Source organism: Ochotona princeps, chromosome 6, assembly GCF_030435755.1.
Source record: "Ochotona princeps isolate mOchPri1 chromosome 6, mOchPri1.hap1, whole genome shotgun sequence".
NCBI lineage: Eukaryota > Metazoa > Chordata > Mammalia > Lagomorpha > Ochotonidae > Ochotona > Ochotona princeps.
Window position 1 is genome coordinate 26,226,605 of NC_080837.1, and position 21,694 is coordinate 26,248,298.

Genomic DNA, 21,694 nt, shown 5'->3' on the forward strand with positions numbered 1-21,694 from the left:
TAGATTTTCATCTATGTATCTATCCATGGATCAATCCCTGTGAACAACGTTATTTATATAAGTTTATAAAAGTGTCCATGCAGTTCCATTTTAACTAATCCTGCTACCATTTCTGTTTCTCATTCTCCAGGCAACTACCATTCTGTTTTCTTATACTATATATTAGTTTATACTGTCTATAATTTTACATAAATGTAATTATACTGCCCTTTCTGAATTCTGCCATTCAGCATGATTATTCTGAAATTTAACTATCTTATGTGTACTCATGACTAAGTAGTAGTCCAGTCTACACATAACTTGTAAGTCAAATCAATCTGTTGAACATGTTGAGTGTATTCATAATTTTTACTTTTTCTAAAGAAAAAAATTATTAGTATATCTATACAAGTCTTTGTATTGTTACATGATTTCCTTTGGGAAAATGAACAGACTACTCTTCCAAACAATTTTGCAATTTTATATTCCAACCAGCAGTGAAGTAGGATCCTCCACATTCTTGCTAACAATCAATAAGACCAGTGTAAAACTCTGGAAGAGACCATTAAACATGGGCTCTTGTGATTTTCTTATACTTCATGATCAGCAATATAACATCACCAGTAGGTTAACTATGAAAATATAAAGCATATGATAGAAAATTTGAGGAAACTACTAAAATAACAGAACAAGAAAAGATTAAATGAAATTATAAGTAGTACTAAATGGTCCAGAAAAAAGGACAGAAAAACAATGAGAGGCAAAAAGCACAACATTCTACTAGGAACCAAGTATTTTAAATCGTACTTAATGTGTATTTCCCTAATGATAATTGAGCATCATCTCATATATTTACCAACAAGTAACATGGTCTGTTGAGCACTTGAGAATGTGTTTTCTATTGTTGAGTGAAGTACTCTACGCAGCTGACCTATAAGAAACACACCTATTTGTGTCCCTAAAGTTTGTTTCTTAAACATAGTATACTTGTTTTTTATATACAGTTTGACAATATCTGCCTTTCATTTGGGACATTTAGGACATTTAAATGTTTATGTTTAATGTGTCCATTAACATACTTAAGCCCAAGCTATTGTCTCTTATTGCTTATTTCTCCATCTGTTTTATTTTTATTTAAAATTTTTGAATTATGTGGTACAATTTTGTACAGACTGGGATTCCCCCGCCAAACTCTCACCCCTCAACAGATTTTTCCCATTTTACTACAATGATATAATCCTTCATAAGGAATCGCAATTGTATCAGTCTCTTATTTAAGTGTAACCCGACATTGCTGGTTCAGTGTCAGACAGTCCAGCATCCCATTGTCTACACATGTCCAACAGTTTCATTGAGAATCCATTTTTCATCTGGAAGCAGGCATGAATGTTGCTTTATACCCCTGCATCTGGATATGGTGGAGCCCAGTACTCAATTAGTAATACATTTCCATAACTGAGAAGCCATGAAACAAGGTCAACAACTGGTATGACTTAGAACAACCGCAACAACAACAATGACGACAAAAACAAATTACAGCACCATGAAAAAATGTGCCACTGAGTAATCAACACATGGGTAACAAAAAGGAAACACAAAAGTCTCTTGGGAAAAATGACACCACCATGTAATTCATGAGCCATCAATGAATTCGGCAAGAGAAAATAAAGTTTTTGGAATAAACAAAACTGAGATAAAGAACATCAAAACACATGGGATGCAGCGCCCCCGCCCCCCCCAAAAAAAAGAGAGAGAGAGAGAAACCAGTATGGATCAGATTATTGAAGTTATTCTTTCCATGTTGATTTTCTTATATAAGGGAGAACACATGCTATTTGTTCTTTCATGATTCACTCATTTCACTGAGAATAATGGTCTCCAGTTGGGAATACCTAGCTGTAAATGGTATAATTTCATTCTTCTTAATAGTTGAATAACATTCCATGGAGTAGATGTACAACAGTTTCTTTAACTACTCTTCTTTGGACAGGCATCTGGATTGTTTCCATGTCTTTGTTATTGTGGATTGTGCTGCTGCAAATATAGGATTACAGATCCCGTTCTCATATGCAGATTACACTTCTATTGGGTATATTCCTAGGAGCAGGACAGCTGGGTCATATGGCAGACTGATTTCCACAGTGGTTGTACTAGCCTACACTCCCACCAGCAGCAAAGGAGGATACCTTTCTCCCTCCATCCGCTCCCCATCTGTTTTTAACTTACTTTATTCTTTTTTTTTTTTGCCTGTTTTGAGAGTATTGAGGCTATATGGTGCATTTTTATAATTTTGCTGACTTTTAAAAATTATTTATTTTTACTGGAAAGTCAGATATACAGACAGAAGGAGAGATAGAGAAGATATTCAGTCTGATGATTCTCTCCCCAAGTGGTCAATGGCCAGAGCTGAGCCAATCCAAAGCCAGGAGCCAGGAGCTTCTTCCGGGAGTCCCATGTAGGTGCAGGGTCCCAAGGTTTTGGGCTGTCCTCGACCACTTTCCTAAGCTACAAGCAAGGAGCTGGATGGGAAGCAGGATGATGTATTAGAATCGGTGCCCATATGGGATACCAGGTACACTCAAAGCGAGGACTTTAACCACTAGGTTACCACACCAGGTCCCTTTGCTGGCTTGCTTATTTATTTATTTATTTATTTATTTATTTATTTATTTATTTATTTTTATTACAAAGTCAGATATACAGAGAGGAGAGACAGAGAGGAAGATCTTCCGTCCGATGATTCACTCCTCAAGTGAGCGCAACGGCCGGTGCTGCGCTGATCTGAAGCCGGGAATCAGGAACCTCTTCCAGGTCTTCCACGCGGGTGCAGGGTCCCAAGGCTTTGAGCCATCCTCTACTGCTTTCCCAGGCCACAAGCAGGGAGCTGGATGGGAAGTGGAGCAGCTGGGATTAGAACCGGCGCCCATATGGGATCCCAGTGTGTTCAGGTGAGGACTTTGGTTGCTAGGCCATGCCACCAGGCCCACGTTTGCTGGCTTTTTAACTATATTTTCTCACTTTAGTGGCTACTTCAGAATTATAATATATCAAGTTAATATAGTAATAGTCAATGTACAATGGTAATTTGCACCTTTGTGGGTAGTATACAACCCTTATTGTTGTATACAATCAGTTCTACCCACCAGAAGGCTATGTAATCTCTATCATATATTTCATCTGATAAGAACCCAGGAGCAAATTTTTATCATTTGTGTTTATGCATTCAGCAATTTTTACAGAAAATCTAAATAATATGATTTTTTTTTGTAGTTAACACTACTACTGTTCTTCACTTATCTTCATACCTTTCCATAGGTTCATGTTTGCCTGGCATTACCTATCTTTTCACTAAAGAGCTTCTTTTAACATTTTAGTGCAGGAATTTTTACAACTTTTCATATTTGAAAAAATACTTATTTTTTGTTTTTCAAGACTACTTTCTTTCCTTATTTGTTTGTTTGTTTAAGATTTATTTTTGGGCTCAGGATGGTACCCTATTGGCTAAAGTCCTCTCCTTGAATGCACCAGGATCCCATGTGGGCATTGATACTAATTCTGGCAGCCCTACTTCCCATGTAGCTCCCTGCTTGTGGCCTGGGAATGCAGTGGAGAACGGCCAAAGGCCTTGGGATCTTGCCCCCATGTGGGAGACCAGGAAGAGGCTCTGGGCTCCTGGCTTAGGATTGGCTCAGCTCCTGCCACTGTGGTCACTGGGGGAATGAATCATCAGATAGATGATCTTCCTCTCTGTCTCGCCTCCTCTCTGTAAATCTGACTTTGCAATAAGAACAAATAAATCTTTTTTAAAAAGATTTATTTTTATTGGAATGACAGGTTTACAGAGACAAGAGACAAAGAGAAAACACCTTCCATCTGTTGGTTCACTTTCCAAATAGTGTCAATGACCAGAACTGAGATAATTTGAAGTTAGGAGTGAGGAGTTTCCTCCATGTCTTGCATGTAGTTCAGTGACCCAAGAACTTAAGTCATTCTCAGCTGCTTTCCCAGTCCATAAACAAGGAGCTGAATTGTAAGTGGAGTAGCACCCATATGAAATGCTGGCAACCACAGGTGGAGAATTAGCTTGCTATGTCATTGCAATGGTCCTGCCTTTGTTTGAAAAAAAAAACAAACACATTTCCTATGAGTATACAATTACAGTTTGATGCTTTCTCTTTCTATAACATGCTGTTCCCCACTATTATCGTTTTCATTGTTTCTATCAAAGTGAGATGATACTCTTATTTTTCTTTCTCCATGTGTGTCTTTTTTGTCTGGCTGCTTTCATGTTTGCCTCTATAATGGAGGAGATCATAATGTGTCTGTGTAATTTTTTGCAGGCTTTTTTCGTTTGGGGTTCATTAAGTATCCTCTGTCTATGCATTTATCATTTGGATCATATGCACAAAATAATTGGTCATTATTTCCCTAAACAATTTCTATTTCTCTCTCTCTTTTCCTTTGGGATTTCAATTAAAAACATTTTAGGCTATTTGAAGTGGTCTCACAGTTGCTCATAACACTGATTTTATTTTTTTGGTTTCATTTCAAATTTTTCTATGATGTTAGTTACTTATAATTAATAATCTTCTCTTTTGCACTCTGACATTTATGTAAAGTGTAGTTTCCACTTCGTACGCACTATAAATTTCTGGACATTCAATTATACTCCTTTTTATGGCTTCCGTACCTTTGTAGCCTTGTCTAAGTGAAGAGTCTTGAATTTTCCCAGGACTCTCCTTGGTAGATGACTTAGAGTAACTGGCATGAGTGAAAGAATGCCGGAGTGCCAAAAGAGCATTTATTGTAGTAATGTAATTAATGTATAGGACCTCTCCTATTTGTTGGACAATCTTTAGCAAAATCAAAGCAAGCAGAAAACCTTCAATTTCCCTGAACCTTATCTTCCTCAGGTGCAAAAAGTCAAAAAAAAGTCATAATGATAATACTTTATAACTTATTGTGAAGTGTAATGCATGTGAATGGAGTTGAGACACTATAAATAGGCACACAAAGTTTGTGTCCATCATTATGCAATAATTTTCACTGTGGTTTTTCTTCCTATTCAATATTTCTTCAAAAATTGCTTCTCCACCTAAAACTACCTTTCCAAATTCACAAAACAGAATATTTATGTTTATAATATTTCAGCCACAACTTGACTAATAACCCATGACGTATTTGATCTGTTTTACAAACATCAAGGGCTAATTGGCTAAAAAATCAAACATGGTTCTGGCAGCAAACTGTTGCTGTTGGAATTAGGAGAGACACGAGTCCTCAGAGATAACATGGTGTTGAAGGCATTGGATCAGTAATCAAAAGGTATGAAGGAAACAGAGTTGGGAAATAAAAAGAGGCTGGGAGACATAAATTGAAGGAGGGTGGAATAGATACAGATGAATGTACTGTTCAAGAAAATAAAGGTGAAATAAAATAAATGTTTCTGCCCTTGTTGTCTTTTTGGTGTTTGACCTTGCTGTTACTCTGGGACAACTCTTGTTCCCACGCACTGAAAACCATCCTTTGCCACACCCTTTACTATAGATTAGTTAAAGGGCCAGGTGTTCTGATCAGAACAGATTCTTACAGAACAGATCCCATAGCCACAAGCACTGCTGGTTCTAACTTCTTGCTAACAATTTGGAGGACTGAATTGTTTGATTCTTCACTTAAAACTAAGAAAATTCATTCTATTCTACATCTCTCTCTACAGAGTGTCACAGTGGTATCTCAAAGGAGGCAACTGATCCCTTTGATGAAACTAAGTTTTTATTTCATGACATTCACTTCAGATTTCTTTCCAGAGCCCATCCCACTCCTTATTACAAAACTCTTAAGTTCCTGTGTGAAAAAAATAAATGCTATTGCATTGGCTCTGCTGTGTGGCTGGGTAATGGTTCAATCTCTTTTGGTAAGTGAAAGGCAACAGTGGTTATTCTATTCCCTGAGTACAGGGCATTTTCACAATGCAGACAAAAGCTACCTTAAGCAATTCTAATCTCCTAAAATTTAACTGCACTCATTCCTGCTTTAGACTACTGTGCGACTGTCCTTTGTGACAAATAACTTGCTGGTTCAGGCAACTATGGAAATACTACCTTCCATTGTAGTTAAAGGAAGGCCTGTATCCCTAAGCAAGGCAATAAATGTAATTCCCAATTACATTCAGGCTGCAATTTTAAAATGTTAGTCCACTATGCTATGAATATATTTTAGTTAATTGCTGGATTAAATAAGCTGTCTACAAATGAATTAGTTTATGCTTAATTCATCTTCATCCCCGGCTGTGCTGCCACTGCTCTGATGGACAGCAGACGGACTGAGGCTCCCTGCCCTACTGCTCAGTAATTAGGAATTGGATGCTGCTTTGAAAGGGTCAAGGCACTCATTCCTTGAAACCACTGCTGTATGAATTTATGGGGCTTTCCATGGCTGTTAGGATAGTGCTTAGCATACAATGATTACCATGGCAACACTGGTGGAGTTCAGTTAATAACCAGAGAAGCAAAGGAACTAGGAGCATGTTTAAATAACACTGCTTTGCATTTTCTGTTCCACAAAAAATAAGACTGTCTTTGCAATTTTAGCCTGGGAATCAAATTGAACAGACATCCTGTTACTAACAAAATTATTTACTCCAATGGTGAGTACCAATTAGAAGGATTTAAAAGCACATCACAATGTAAGCTTTAGCACCCTCTCTTCTCTCAGAAGAAACCCAGTACAGATTAATCTGTATTTGAAAAGTTTGTAAAAATGAAACAACTTATATCAAATATAGTACCAAAACATAAAATGGAAGTTTCTTAACTTCTAATTTTCATATCCAAATGAGCAGATGGCATTGCTATTTCCCCTTTGCAACCTATTGGGAGAGTCTGTTTTTTTTTTCTTCCTGAGGAAATGGTTTATGATAAGCATAAAACATTTCATTTACGATAGCATAGGAAAGTGAAATCAGATGTCAGAATTAATCTTGAAATGATCAGCTATACAACATATCAAAGAGCAGAGGTAATGAGTACCTTAGTTCATCATTTTCAAAGCAGTTTCATGTGCATTATCCTATTTAATCTTCATGTTTTATTTTAGAAACTAGACATGTGTTTACAACTGTCCCTAACCCAGATTCCTATTAAGCCTTAATTAGCTGTTCTTTGCTGTTTCCTGCAAATATCTTTCAAAATGCCCCATGTCAGCTTTACAAAGTATCTGTGGGCATTTAAAGATTAAAATTTCAAACTCGTTTAAAACTATAACAGAATAAGTAAAATTTAAATTATTTAGCATTAAAATTTCCAAACGGGTGGATTTAGTGTGGTGGTTAAGATGCAGTTTGAGGGAATTGAGATGGATGAATAAGGTAAGGACACGTTTAAACAGAGACAAACATGTCCATGGGAAAACAGTGAAAACAACAGTGTGGTGTTGCAGTGACCAGACATCCCAGCAACATTCAGTTAGCAGAGATCTGAACTGCACTGGCGCTGGAACTTCACCAGCAACCAGGTGGAAAGGGGGAGTTCACCAGGAACTCAGGAGGTGAACAAAAACAAAGAACTACCCGTCCTGCAAGTTTGTTTGATTTGACCAGTAGCAGACAGAACAGCAAATCCCAAACAGGTAGTGTGGGAACAGGATGGATTCCAGATTCCAGTCCCCCCACCTGCACCCCCGCCTAGAACTAACTGGGTGCCATTTTGTACAGGAGTGTTAAGGCTATGGGACAGGACTGTACATGCACTAAGCTGGGAGCAAACTCATTTCAGGCTCAGCGAATTGCAACAACGTGGATTCCTACAGGTTCCACCCAAAACATGTCTGAGTAGGCCCCAGAGCTAACAGCCAATAGAGCAACAATTCCACAAGTGGCACAACAGGTGCCATTTTGTAGAGAGTGGCAAAGGCTTTGACACTGCAGGCACAACAGTGAGCCAGGCATGCACTGAGCTGGGAGCGAACTCACAAGCTCAGTGAATTGTGCTACTCGCCACCTATTGATGGGACTGGCACAAGTGACTGCAAGCAAAGAACTGGATACCAACTGCAATAAACTCAAATTGTAGACCTATGGATGACACAGCTTACAAACCTGCCTAAAGAGAGAAGAATCCGCTATCCAGAAGTACAATGAGCACTGTCCACTACTGCAATGTTGGACTTATGACTGTTTATGAAGAACTATACTGTTGTAGTAATATAGGGGAACTCATTGGAGGAGAGGGGAATTGGGGAGAAGTAAGAGAAATCCCAGGCCTATGGAGCTGTATCATAAAATGATAATAATAAAAAAAAGACAATGAAAAAAAAGATGTATCTTGAGACACCTATATCCCATATCAAGTGTATGGATCTTTTCCTGACTCCACTTAAATTCCAGCTTCCTGCTAAGCACACCCTGGAGGCAGCAAATAATGGCTCAAGTACATAGATTGCTACCATTCACATGGGAGATCTGCATCACATTCTAGTCCTTGGGCTTCTACCTGATGCAGTACCAGCTATTGTGGACATGTGGAGAATGAACTAATGCTTGGAAGATATTCTCTCTCTCTCCTCCTTTCTGCCTCTGTCCCTTCCTCCCTCTCTCCCTCCTCTTTCATATCATTCACCTCCCAAAATAAATAAGAACAACATTTTAAACATTCTCTGGAGAATACCCAAATGCCAAAAAAAGGAGTGAGGAGTCAAATTAAGCTTTCGAATCAAATCTCGTTGTTGAAAAATTATTCTAATTACATTTTTATTTCACCTGCTTTTTGACTGCTTGTGTTTTCAGGTCACAGCCCCACCCGCCCTTTCTTTTAAGTAAAACTTCGGATATAGGAAAAAGACACACTTTTAAACTTCTATTTGTTTCTTTTTTGTGATTTCAGAACAGGGAGTTGCTCTGTAACAGCACTGGCTCTGCTGTAACCCATCTGAACTTTAATTTTCTCATCAGCATAATGATGGACTTGGTCAATCTATCAGGCTGTTTGTTCAGTCTCACTTCTCTGACTTGTATCATAGCAAGACTTTCCTTTTCTTTTTATAGCATTCTACTTATTGATTCTTTCTTGACCTTGCCATTTGGGGCACAATTTCTCTGGCACAAGAATACTGCTGTTACCTTTGTACTAAAGTCCTGCAGCTCAGTGCAAAGGAAATGACTGTTGAATATGTACTCACAATAATAATGTTAATAATACAACTGTCATGCAATGTATATACATTATCTCAACAAAGGTAACAATGCTGTGAGATATGAATTATCATCCTAATTTTTCATACTAGAAAAGCACCAAGTCAGAAAAGAATTACTTGAAATGAAACGTAAGCTCATGCTGTGAATAAAGCATTCCATGTTCAAAATGACAGGGCACCTTCTCACATCCCAGTTTGAAGGACAGAGTAGGGGAAGGCTTGGTTTAGTTCATTTGTAACAGAAACCTATTTTTCAATGTTTACTCAAAAACACAATAAACTGGTTTTCTTCTTCTGAGAACAGTCATTTGTAAAGCAAAGGTAACTCTTGTGCCATTTTCATGGTAAAATGAAATTCTGCATAGGAACCATTCTTACAGGATTCCTGCAATTAGCAATATAGGCCCTCTAGTAACAGAGGCTAGTAACAGAGGCTCTCTATTAGACACAGAATTTCAGAGTTCTTAAAACTGGTGAAAAAATGTCTACAATATATTGGCACTTTTTTGATATTAAAAAGATGAACAACTACAATTACAAATGTATCTTCACCAAATTCAACAAAGTTAACACATAAAGATGATGTTAAAAAAAAAAGTAAGGGACATACATTCCATGCTTGACAGGCTACAATAGATTTTAAATTAAATTTCTTTTTATATGAAAGTAATATTATATAACAAGTGCATATGCTGTTATTGCCAATCCAAATGGTTCCTTTTATCAAAAGGAAATAGAGGAGTGGAACATGCAAAATACAAGAAAATAAATTATTGTTGAAATAAGAATGAGTCAACTGAAAAAGAGAAAATGATATATAACATGGTGCTTTTCCCAACTTCTTTAAATGATGAAAAGAAAAAAAAAACCCAAGTTCTATTGGGTTTATAGTTTAATGGCCCATTCTACTACATACTTCCCTGCAAAGAACAATTATGCTTTCTAGCGTGTGTGGTGGGTAAAAGCATTTCTGCTAACCTGGATAATACTGCAAACTCCCATGTCTACCTACATCTTTCAGATGAACTTTACCATAGCCTTGGGTAATTTCTCCATATTCATGCACTTATCAGTGTGCATGATTACACAAGAGGAAGGCTCGTCAGGATAAAGCATTATCACAAATAATTGTTTCCAAAGATCTACTTGTTCTTATTGCAAAGGAAAGCTTGCAGAGAAAGAAACAACACAGTGGGAATGGAGGGGATGGAATCTGCTGGTTCATTTCTCCAAGTGACCACCATGGCCAGAGCTGGACTCTTGCAAAGCCAGGAGCTTGCTCCAAGTCTCCCATACATAGGGAGAAGAGCCCAAGCACTTGGGCCATCCTGCAAAGCCCTCCTGGGATACTAGCAGGGAGCTGGAATGGAAGTGGAGAAGTCAGGACAAGAACCTCCACATCCATATGTGCTACCAGGGCCGCAGGTTGATGCTTGATTTTCTACACCATGACACTGGTCTGTTTAACAAATCATTTTACATCTGAATTCATCTGCAGCGATATTTTTTATCATACAGACCATAACTGGTAACTGATGGATAAAATACCTCCAGACATGTCCTCCACTGGCTCTCATACTGCTTTATTTATTTTCTCATCAATTACATTTAGATGTCCAGACTTTCTAGTCCAATCTAGAGGGACTAACTAGGGATCTAAGATTCTTCCCATATGAACAATCAAAGTGAACAAGTAACATAAAGCAATGCTTTCAACACAGTGGCACTCTGAAAATCAAGAACAGTGATCCTGGAGAAGCAGAACAAACAAAATAAATTTTAGGGTTATGTCATTTTGAGAGAATTTCCCAGCCATTAACCAAGCAAGGAAAACCTAGGCAGAGATGGTAAAACTCTCTGAGTTTAAAAGACAAAACTAAGGACTTGGAAAAAATGCAGGACCTAGAAGTCATGGAGCACAATGCTGGAAAAATGAAAGAGTGATGAATGAAGAAATATTTCAACCATCAGTAGGTAGTTCTTGAGGAACTAGCTACATAATTAAAAGTACATCCATGTGAAGAAATTATCAAAGGCCAAGATGAGAGTCCTTAAAGCAGGAAATCTTTTACTCAAACACCAGGTCCACAAACAACTTTGGACAGATTAAAAAAACCATGAGTCAGTAAGCAGAGGGAAGTCCTTCCTGAAGAGTGAGGAATAATTACCTGTCACAGAGCACTATTTCACTCTCATCTAACATTTGCAAATCTAAGGTTCAATGAATTATACAACTGCTGTGTACTTCCCAGGTAAATAAAATATATCCAAAATAATACTTATAAGATGCCAAAATATCCAGGAACTAACAAGGTCATATTTCAGTGTCTATAATTTAATCTCAAATGACTGATCATGCAAAGTAGCACAACATAAAAACATATAATGGGATAATATATGAGTCAAAAGTGACCAAAATTACAGAAACGTTGACTGACCAGTTAAGGACATAAGAACAGTTACGATAAGTATTACATATTTGGAAAGTTAAATAGAAAACAAAACATCGAACATAAAAAATGAAGTGTCTTCGGTACATTTCAAACACACTAAAGAAGAAAAGGCAGTTAAACACATTGTAGTGGAAATGATCTGAAATGAAACACAGAGGGAAAAACCAGAGATAGAAAAAAAACAGAGAAACAATATCAATAAACAATTGATCCACTTCAGGGTAGACACATTAAAAAATAAACACCCAGAAATTAATCTATCTACAACCAACTAATTTTTGACAAATGAGATGAAATCTCTCCCTAGAGAGAAGACAGACTCTTCCACAAATTATTTCTAGAAAAATTGGGTTTCTATATGCAAATGTATGAAACAAGAGTCCTACGTTATACCTTATTCAGATATTAATTCACACTAAATCAGGAATCTATATCTAAGGCCCTCGAGCCATCAAAGCACTAGATTTTGGAAACACAGAAGAAATACCGCAAGACATAGACATAGGCAGACTTCTTCAGTAAGTTCCAGCAGCACAGGCAATAAAGGCAAAAATTGAACCAAGCTAAAAAGCTTCTGCACAAGAAAGGAAACACTCCACAAAGTAAAAACAGAAAGATTGGCAGAAATCATTTTAAACTATTCATCTGATAAAAGATTAACATAGGGAAATATAAGGAACTGAGAAACTCAATGACAATAAAACAAACTGTCAAGAAATAGGCTAAGGATATGAAGAGCAATTTTTTGAATAGGATAAAATACAAATGGGCAACAGGCACATGAAAAGATGTTCAGAGTCAGTAGTCATCAGGAAAATAAAAATAAAAACTGCTATGAGGTTTCACCTTACTCCAGTTCAAATCACCATCATTCAAAAACCAAGAAAAACGATAAATTCTGGCCAGATACTGTTGATGGGAATGTAAGAATGTAGAGATTCTTCAGAAAGAGAAAACAGACATACCATATGTCGATCCATTCCACTCCTGGAAATTTGCCCAAAAGAAATGAAATCAGCATATTAAAGATTTAGATGTACCCATGTTCATCACAGCTTCACTCACAATAGCTAAGATGTGGAATCACACAAAACGTTTAGCTAGTGACTTGTTACAGAAATGGTGGTATACACAGGATGGAATACTAATCAACTGGGAAAACAGTGAAGCTCAGTCTTTTGCAACAAAATGAATACAAGTGAGAATTAATCATGCTTAATAAGTCATTTCCAAAAAGACAAAACTGAAAACAACCCAACATTCTATCCAGAAGTGAATGCATAAAAAAAATATCTAGGCAGCAACATTTAACCAAGTATTAAAAAATTATCATACCCTACAATACGAATGGATTGCAACAAAATTTTACCGAATAAAAGGAATCCTATGGAACAAAATAAATTTTTCTACAAATTCTACCATTCCAAATTCAAAAAATAATAAATTTTATCAAGTATGTTGGAAAACATTATCCAAATCCAGTCTTGGTGTGTTTTTCTACCCATGTATTTTGCAGCTCAATTTACAATAAATAAGAGATGAAATCAACCCAGATATCCATGAATTGATCACCAGTATACATTATCGAATATTATTCAGCCACAAAAAGTAATTAAATCCTGCCTTTCACAACAAAATGGATGCAACTGGAAATAAATGAAACTCGAAAAGAAAGATGTTTCTCTGACTTGTAGAAGCTAATACAGAACATACAGTACAGTACAGTAACAAAAGTGTCACTTTTGGATGGGACTGTCATTATGTGCATGATTAGACAGCATTGGAGATGGGGTCTTGTGCTGAGTATGTTTACTTTTTATTTGTTAAATAATATAAGTGGTGAATTAATACTGTAAATATAGAATGAATGAAAATTATGACTGCAAATACTGCTGAAGAGAGGGAAGGAGTGAGGGTTTGGGGAGAAACAGAGGCACAAGGAAAGTGTGATTATCTTCTTGGAACTGTACCTTTGGAATGCATATAATCCTTTCTCTATATGGTAATTTAAAAAGAAAGAAAAGGCAAAGTACAAAGAAGTCTGTATCACTGAGCAGCGGATTTTGGATAGCAGTGACACAAGGACGTTAGGATGGTCAACTTTCAAAGGGGCATGAAGAACAGTCCAAGGGTGATGGTTACCTCTGACGGTATCTGTTTTGACAATTTCACAGAGGTACACCTATGTCAAACTTGCATGTTATGCTTTATATATGTACATCTAATGTTATGTCAATTACATACAATTAAATTGTTTTCAAATTTTTAAACTCACAGCCATTCCTGGAAAACATGCACATGTGTACATACACACACACACACACACACACCTGGCAGTTCTGGCTGCATTGTGTTTGCCTGACTGCATGGCAATGGAAGTTGTCTAGGAGTTATGGAATCTGATTTGTCAGTATCTCTACCTTTCCTCTGTTGTCTGTCTGCTTTATTGAATTACTTGATGACATAAGGGATGTTAATTTTCAACTGCAACTTTTCTCTTCTACTTCTAAACACAGAGGGATACTGGTGTCTCTCGTAAGTCTGAAAGCAAAAACAGCCCAATTCTCTAATTAATTCTGTAGTAATCTGTATTTATGTCTTAACACTTTACTTCATCAGAGCATATACACCAGAAAACTGCTTCTTGCACACTACCACTTACAATTCCAAATAAGCTGTTTGTCCTGGGTTCACTTGCTTAACATGGTAGCCAGATTTGTTTTCAAGTCAGTTGTAAACAAAGTAGAAAACAGAAATCACTGAATTTAAAGTCACTTAGCGGAGTGGATTTTGCGGCTCATTGGCTTAAGCTGCTGATTAGAACACCTGCACCTCACATTACCAAGCCTGGGGCAAGTCCTGCTTTTTAAAACTTCCAATTCAGTTTCTTGCTACCATGTCTAGGAGACAAGAAATAGTGAGCCAACAATTTCTTCTCTGTCCTCCACGTGAGAGACCGAGTTAATATCCCCGGCTCCTGGGCCAATGTTCAGAGCCTGCAAATGAACATTCCACTTCTCCCTCACTAGATAGTTTCATTTCTATCAAGCGATAATTGAAGTTCCTTATTCTTTTTTGATTTTGTTTCTCCAATGAGGAATAACAGAAAAGAACCCTTAAGAGAAAACATGTTTTCTGATGTTAGGCAGAAGATATCAGAAGTTCAAAAAGCGATGTTCCCATAAAATATGAGAATTCATGAAAGTTACCATCAACCATCTCGCCAACACAGATGCAATAGGCAAAGTTCTATTCCAAGACATGGGCCAGGTGACCCTTTAAGTCTTTCTGTTGCCATTAAGCTGCATCTACAGACAGTGAGATATTGCTGAATGATGCCAGGGAGTTCTAAGCTGTTTTGGATCAACTCAAGTTATAGTTCAAGATAATTACAAGAAATTTAATTTTTCCTTTCTGAAAACTGATCACAACTGAGCCATCTAAAAATGTTTTACAAAGTACTTTTTTGTATATTCTTTTTGTTCACTCTTTTTAAACACACAGAAAAAAATAACTATAATGAGATGCTAATGGCATAACAGTTTCACTCCTCTTTAAATTCTGATATGAGATCATTAAAACATGATATAATCACCACTTGTATATATTGAATGCCTGTTTTAAACTTATTCTCAGAATATTGTAACGTTTGTAACAGTGTCACAATATCTACTCACAAATGAAACTTTTCATCCCATACTGGATTCAGGTTTCCAAAAATGGTTTTAGTTCTTCTTTTGTTCTTTCCAACTTGAACTGTAACATAAGGGTCACTGGACCCCGTTTTGTCTTTTGCCTGCAAGCCTTGTGCAGAAACCACTGAAATAAATCAAAATAAGCATTTCAAAATAATGCTATCTGGGTTAGCAGATGCACTGGCATTGCTTCTAATCTCAGGACATTAAGAAACAGTTGAACTAAAGACAAAGTAAATACTAAAATCTTCCTTTTGTGTTTTATGGCTGAATAGCATTTTTGAGTGTGGATACAACATGTTCTTTATCCATTAATCCACTGATGGACACTCAGGTGAGTTCCCTTTATTGGCCACCATGAACAATGTAATAATCATGAAAGTACAAGGTGTTTTCAGCATAAATACATTTTTTGAATGTATGCTAAGTAATGGAACTGCCAAATATTCAAGTTCTCTTTTTACCTTTTTGACCAACTTTCATCTCATTTTCTGTAGGAGATGGGCTAATATACGTTCCTTCCAACAATGTGCGCAAGGTTCCTTTCTTTCACATCCTCAACAGCATGTTGTTGCTTATTTTCTGAATAAGGGCCATTAGAACATGTGAAATGATTTCTTATTGTGTTTTTAATGTATATTTCCATAATAATTAATATTGTTAGACATATTTTATATATCTATTGGCCAGTTGTATGATTTGGGGGGAAATATTTATTTAAAATTTTTCCCATTTTTAACTAAAAAGGATTGAAATCCACTATTTTCAATCATATGGAAGGACATGTTGTTAAAGAAAATAAACCAACACAGAAAGACCATTACTGTATCATCTTACTCATTTGTGCTATCCGACAAAACCTAATGCCTTTAGAAATGGAGAGTGCAATGGAGTTAGAACTTAGAGGAAGTAAGAAGTTGTCAAAGGGCACATAAGCAGTTAAAGGAGAGACAGACTTTTAGAGATTATGGCAGCAAGGTGACTGCAGTTAATGACAACTTACTGTATTCAAGAAAGACATAAAAAGAATGTGCTCTCAGCAAAAAATTCTAATTCATGCATTTGCTAACTGGCTAGATTTATCTATTTATATATGTGAATATATACACATAAATGTAACTATATAAATATACATGTATTTTTAAGATAGCATGTTACACATTATTGTAAAAGCATACACTTTTGTTTCTATTTTTTTTTAAAGAAGGTTAAGTTCTCCTTTGAGCAACATTGGCTTCTGTCTCTAATAAACTTTGGTTGCATGCATAGATGTATTACCTATATGTACCAAAACATAGTATTGTAAATCTTCATAGATTAATGAGAAAGAAAATGAGAATATAAATGCATAGAATGTGAAAAACATTATCCAAGAGAATTCAAAGGTCTAAGATTTAAATTTTACTTATTTATGAGTTTCGTTGTCAGTAACGAACAACTCATCCTAGTGAAAGGACAGTCTTGTAAAGCCAATATGAATATTTTAAGAGGCTTGGTAAATGTTGACATGATGCATATGTTCCTTGTTGCTGTATTACAAATGTACAAACGACAAGAGATCACTAGGCCCACATTTCCTTTGCTTGAGGACCAAACAATGAGCAAACAGTGAATAAGTTAAACGCTTTGTCATTTTTTTTTTAAATAACAGAAGAAGTATTGGCTGGCTGGCTGTAATTTATGTCACAGTTGGCAGCAAAGCAAAGCAAATCATGTAAATTGCAGAGAACTGATTAGTGTATTGAAAACCAGGAAGGGTTTTCCGATGAAAGAATTTTTAATGAGAATAAAAGGTGGAAACTACTGCAATTACTTAGCACATATTTTAGCAATCTGAAATACCAACTAGACCTCTTGTCAAAATTGACAAGATTAAGTTCTATTTACCTATAATTATTAGTGGTGATTTTCTGAGACACATAAATATCTTCTCATGCAATAAAACTTGTGAAGAAGACAGGGTCTTACCTGTGATGGTTATTTTTGCAGACCACTTAGATGTCCCGTCCAGAACACTTTGTTTGGCTGCCTTTGTGTACTGCACAAAATCATCCTTAGGAATCTGAAACATTTCCTGAATGACTTCAAACACTTCCGGTCTGTTTTTCTCCCTGATCTTCATTCTTTCTTTCATTGCTGTGATAATGGTCTGGGTCTTATCTTCTGCACCATGCTTAGAACTCTTCTCTGCTGCTCCTGTAATGGAGAGGTCAGTGATGATGACGTGAGCACACACACAGTAACTTTCTGCAGGTTTGAGGGGAAAAGAGAAGGAGAAATACGAGAAAGATTTTTAAGCCTGTGAATTCAGGTTGGCTTTTTGGGGGAACAAATTACCAGGCAGAGATGCAGAATAACCTGTCCTTGTTTTTGTTAATGCAAGTAAATGGACCTTTATGGTTCCCAGCTTTTGTGTTTTTTTTGGAAGAAATTATGGATTGTAGTTTTGCTTGAGTTTTCAAAACAAAATCCAAGAGAATACACACAATATTTTATGAAAGGCATATATTTGTCTCCCGAGTGAATATAAATAACAAACATCAGTTACAAATCAGTTCTCTGACCACCTGAATTCATCAAGTTATTTTTCTCAACTGGATTTATTATGATTAAATGCATTCAACTTTTTCTTTACAAATTTTCATTTTCATTTTTTGTGCATTGAAGTATGGACTAAAATCTCAATTGAAAAAAATATAATTCAGTTAGTTTAACAAAATTAGAAGCTAGTGGAGATAATATCAAGTGTCACATTGAGGCTTTTTTCCTCTTGCGTATCCATATTTATGAACATCTGACTTCTCACTTGTTGACATTTAAGATATTGCTTTTTGATCCTTGTGGTCTCTCTGAGCATTTTATCTGTGGTGCAGATCCTTCTGACAGTGGAGCATTTGCAATATTCCCTTCTCAGTTCCTTTATTTCTATATCCAGCAGATATATTCTTGTTGCTATGGGGAACCCCTCAGTTGCTCAGTATTACCCAAGTAAATAGTGAACCAAGATTCCAATCAAAAATCCCTTAGTGAATCTCAAGTGAGAAGATAAAAGCCTTTCTCACGACTCTGTAGGAACTGCCACTCTTAAAATCTTTTATGATTGCAGAGAGGCAACTAAGATTTCCTGTAGAAAAAAAAAAAATCCGACAACATGTCAAAGAGTCAACAACAGCTTCAATTTTAATCTACATGATTGTAAACACTATGAAACTTATAATTTTTCTGAAATATTATATTATAAAAATAGGCATATATCTCATAAAAATGTTTGCAGATTGATGGGATCAATTATCTGCATATCTTAAATAATATGCCTTGAATCGAATTCTGTGAGTATTGAACTTGATTCAAAAATAAAAAGATAAAAAGAGAGTAGTCAACTATCAAATTTTCTCTTGAAGCATTTTATATAGTTTGAGAACAAAAACTTAGTAAAAGAGATTATTTGAAAGTTTAATGTTTCCTAAAGTAGAAAACAAATATTGACAGTAATTAGGATATGTACCATAAAAACTGAGATTAAAATTCCAGCGGTACTAAAGCAGATAACCCACCTTAACCTTGATTTTTAACTTTATGGACTTAAGCCACATATTTAAATGAATTTGGAAAATGAGTGATTTACACTTAATGTAATTTAAAATAAATTCTGTGAGTTCTACTCATTTATTGAAAAATGCCCTAGGATACACATTTTTGTAAATTTTGTACCCTTAATCAATTAAGTGCTAATTTATTAAAATGGCTTAAACAATTTCTCTTAGAATGTAATTTACTTTTAAATATGTATATGTTAATTTGAAAGGTATGGTTACAGAGAAGGAGAGATACACAGAGAGAGCTCTTTCAACCACTGGTTTACTCCCCAAATGATTGTAATAGGCTAATCTAGACAGGTGTTGGACACTAGAAATTTCAAATAGGGTCTCCTGACTTGGTGGCAGGGCCAAAGCGCCTGGGCTGTTCTCTACTGCTATCCCAAGTGTATTAGCAATGAGATACATTGGAAATGGAGAATCTGAAATACAAACCAGTGTCCAAATGGGATGTTAGTTTCCCAGGTGGCAGTTTAACTTGTAACACAACAGCGCAGGTGTCACAATGAGTAATTCTGAAACAGTGAAACTTTTTATTCCTGAACTAAATACTTGCAGCTACCCACAAGTAAAATGTTCATTAAATGTAAGGGATATTCCTGGCTGGAAGACATTATCCACTTGTTTCAAAGGGCTACAAAATTTTGGTCTTTGATAGCCATTCAAAAAATGCTGTGGATACAGTGTCTTATAAATGTTAACTCTTTCCAAATTTAGGCTTTAAACACTTATCATTAATGTGGTTACTAGTACACTCAAACACTTAAGTAAGAGTGCCCAAGTCCTGCAGGGTTAGATGCACTTTGGATTATTTTTTCCAAGTTCAGAAACAGCCCAGTTAATGGCAACCCATACAATATATATCATTTCAAGCAATAGCTTCAAAAATCAAAGGTAGAGTCTGGAGTGATTTCTCCCCCAAACAAATCCGATTCCTGGTCTCAGAGTGCTTCTTGAAGGAAGGGAAAGAAGAGAAAGAGGGAGGGAGAAAGAAAGAAAAAAAAATCTTGATGAATAACTTTGAAATTTTTTATCAGTGTCCCTGGTGTGGATATAGAGTATGTTCAAACAGAGACAGATTCACAGACCAAGATCCTCAGAGCATTTCAGCAGGGACCAAAGTGTTTTTATTTCTGCTATTTCTAGAAAAGATTTTCAGCTTTAAAGTTTTTCTGCTATTACAGCTTTAAACATCTTTTATTTATTTATATTTGAGGAACAGAAAGGGGACGAGAGAGAGAGAGAGAGAGAGAGAGAGAGAGAGAGAGAGAAGTGAGAGAGAAATGAGAGAGAAATGAATTACTTCCATCTACTGTTTCAGTTTCCAAATATTCAACAACAACCAGGGACAAAGGCAGTAACTGAGAATTCAACCAATGTATCACATGTAGATACCAGAACTCAATCACTTGAGCCATTGGAGTTGCCTCCTCCTAGAACTCACATTATTAGGAAACTAGATGCTGGAGCCAAGTGTCTCCTAACTGGTTCCTCCACCACTAGGCTAAATGCCTATTTCTACGTTACAGTTTTTATCTACAGATAATAAACTGATTCAACTTTGATTTGCTTTCATTCATATTAGACACGTAATTTGTCACTGATCTATAAGTATTTTTAACTTCCTACTGTTTATTAAACCCACACATCTTTTCTTATTTTCCTAATCAAGCTATTTCTTGATCATTGAAATTTGTCAAGACCTTGCATTCATTTGAGTATATTATTTTGTTTCAGTATTGTTTCGCTTATCTCTCAGTAATCAGAGATTGGTTCAAATTTGCACACGTCTTTCTACAAAGTAGAAGGTCTAGTAGTTTCATGTAAATATAGTAATATGTCAACAGGAAATAGAGATCAGCCATAAAAGAGATGAAAGGAGAGAAAGAGAAGGTCAAATATTTTAAAAGATAACACACTATGCAAATGAAATGCTCCACTGTTACTTCTAAAAACAACAGATCATAAAATACAAGAATGGACTTTGGCATGGAAAGAGAATTCAACATCAGAGACAAACTTATCCTAGACAAGTCAAAATATTTCTCTTTTACACAGTTTATGGAACAACTAATCAGAAAGCTACGTTTAACAATCTTAAATTACCACCAAAAATATCTGAATGTCTCAAAATCTACATGGAAAAATTCTAACTTTAGTGTTTTTCTAAACAACTGTCTAGCTACATATAAAAAACTTTAATATTCTCCCTTGATCTCTTCTTTCTTAGTTCTCTCAACAGGTGTCCCAAAATATTTCTATTCTGTTACCTACCTCACTCCCACTACCCATCAATACGCTAAGCATAAAATCAAACTTCTCCTTAGAAGAAAGTGGGAATCTCTCAAACTTAATGGCCACAGTTTGCTCTCCTCCCCTACAGAAAATGAAACGAAACAAAACAAAAAACCAAAGTAACCCAAACCTTATTTATGGTATCAGCAGATTTCCGTGATATGAATGACCTAGACACGGCTGAGAAGCACAGATCTAATACAGCCTCAGCTCCACTCCAGCATGACTCCGTTTCTGATAGCAGAAGTAGGCAGGACTCTGCTTCTAAGTAACCACATTTCACTGTAGTTTATTCTGCCACCAAGCAAAATCGATCAATCACTTCCTGCTGCGCCATCTCCAAATCATGCAGTTAAAATATTGCTAATAAATGCAACTTTCAGAATGAATTTGGAAACAGCAAAATGTTGAAGAAATAAACATCTGACAATGTACTGCCATAATCATATGTTAAAACAACTTAGATTTTTAAAAAATGTCCCAATGA

At 36.1% G+C, this 21,694-nt stretch overlaps 1 protein-coding gene across 2 annotated transcripts in view; it reads right to left on the reverse strand.

The window, feature by feature from the left end:
• The window catches only part of UNC13C (unc-13 homolog C), a 577,988-nt gene that overhangs the window by 342,753 nt on the left and 213,541 nt on the right, over nucleotides 1–21,694 (reverse strand). For both annotated transcript variants that reach the window (XM_004578069.4, XM_036495361.2), the window contains 2 exons: nucleotides 17,285–17,512; nucleotides 15,299–15,440 (listed from right to left, as the gene is read on the reverse strand). In XM_004578069.4, the coding sequence (XP_004578126.2) occupies nucleotides 15,299–15,440; nucleotides 17,285–17,512 (370 nt within the window). The remainder of the gene's footprint in view (nucleotides 1–15,298; nucleotides 15,441–17,284; nucleotides 17,513–21,694) is intronic.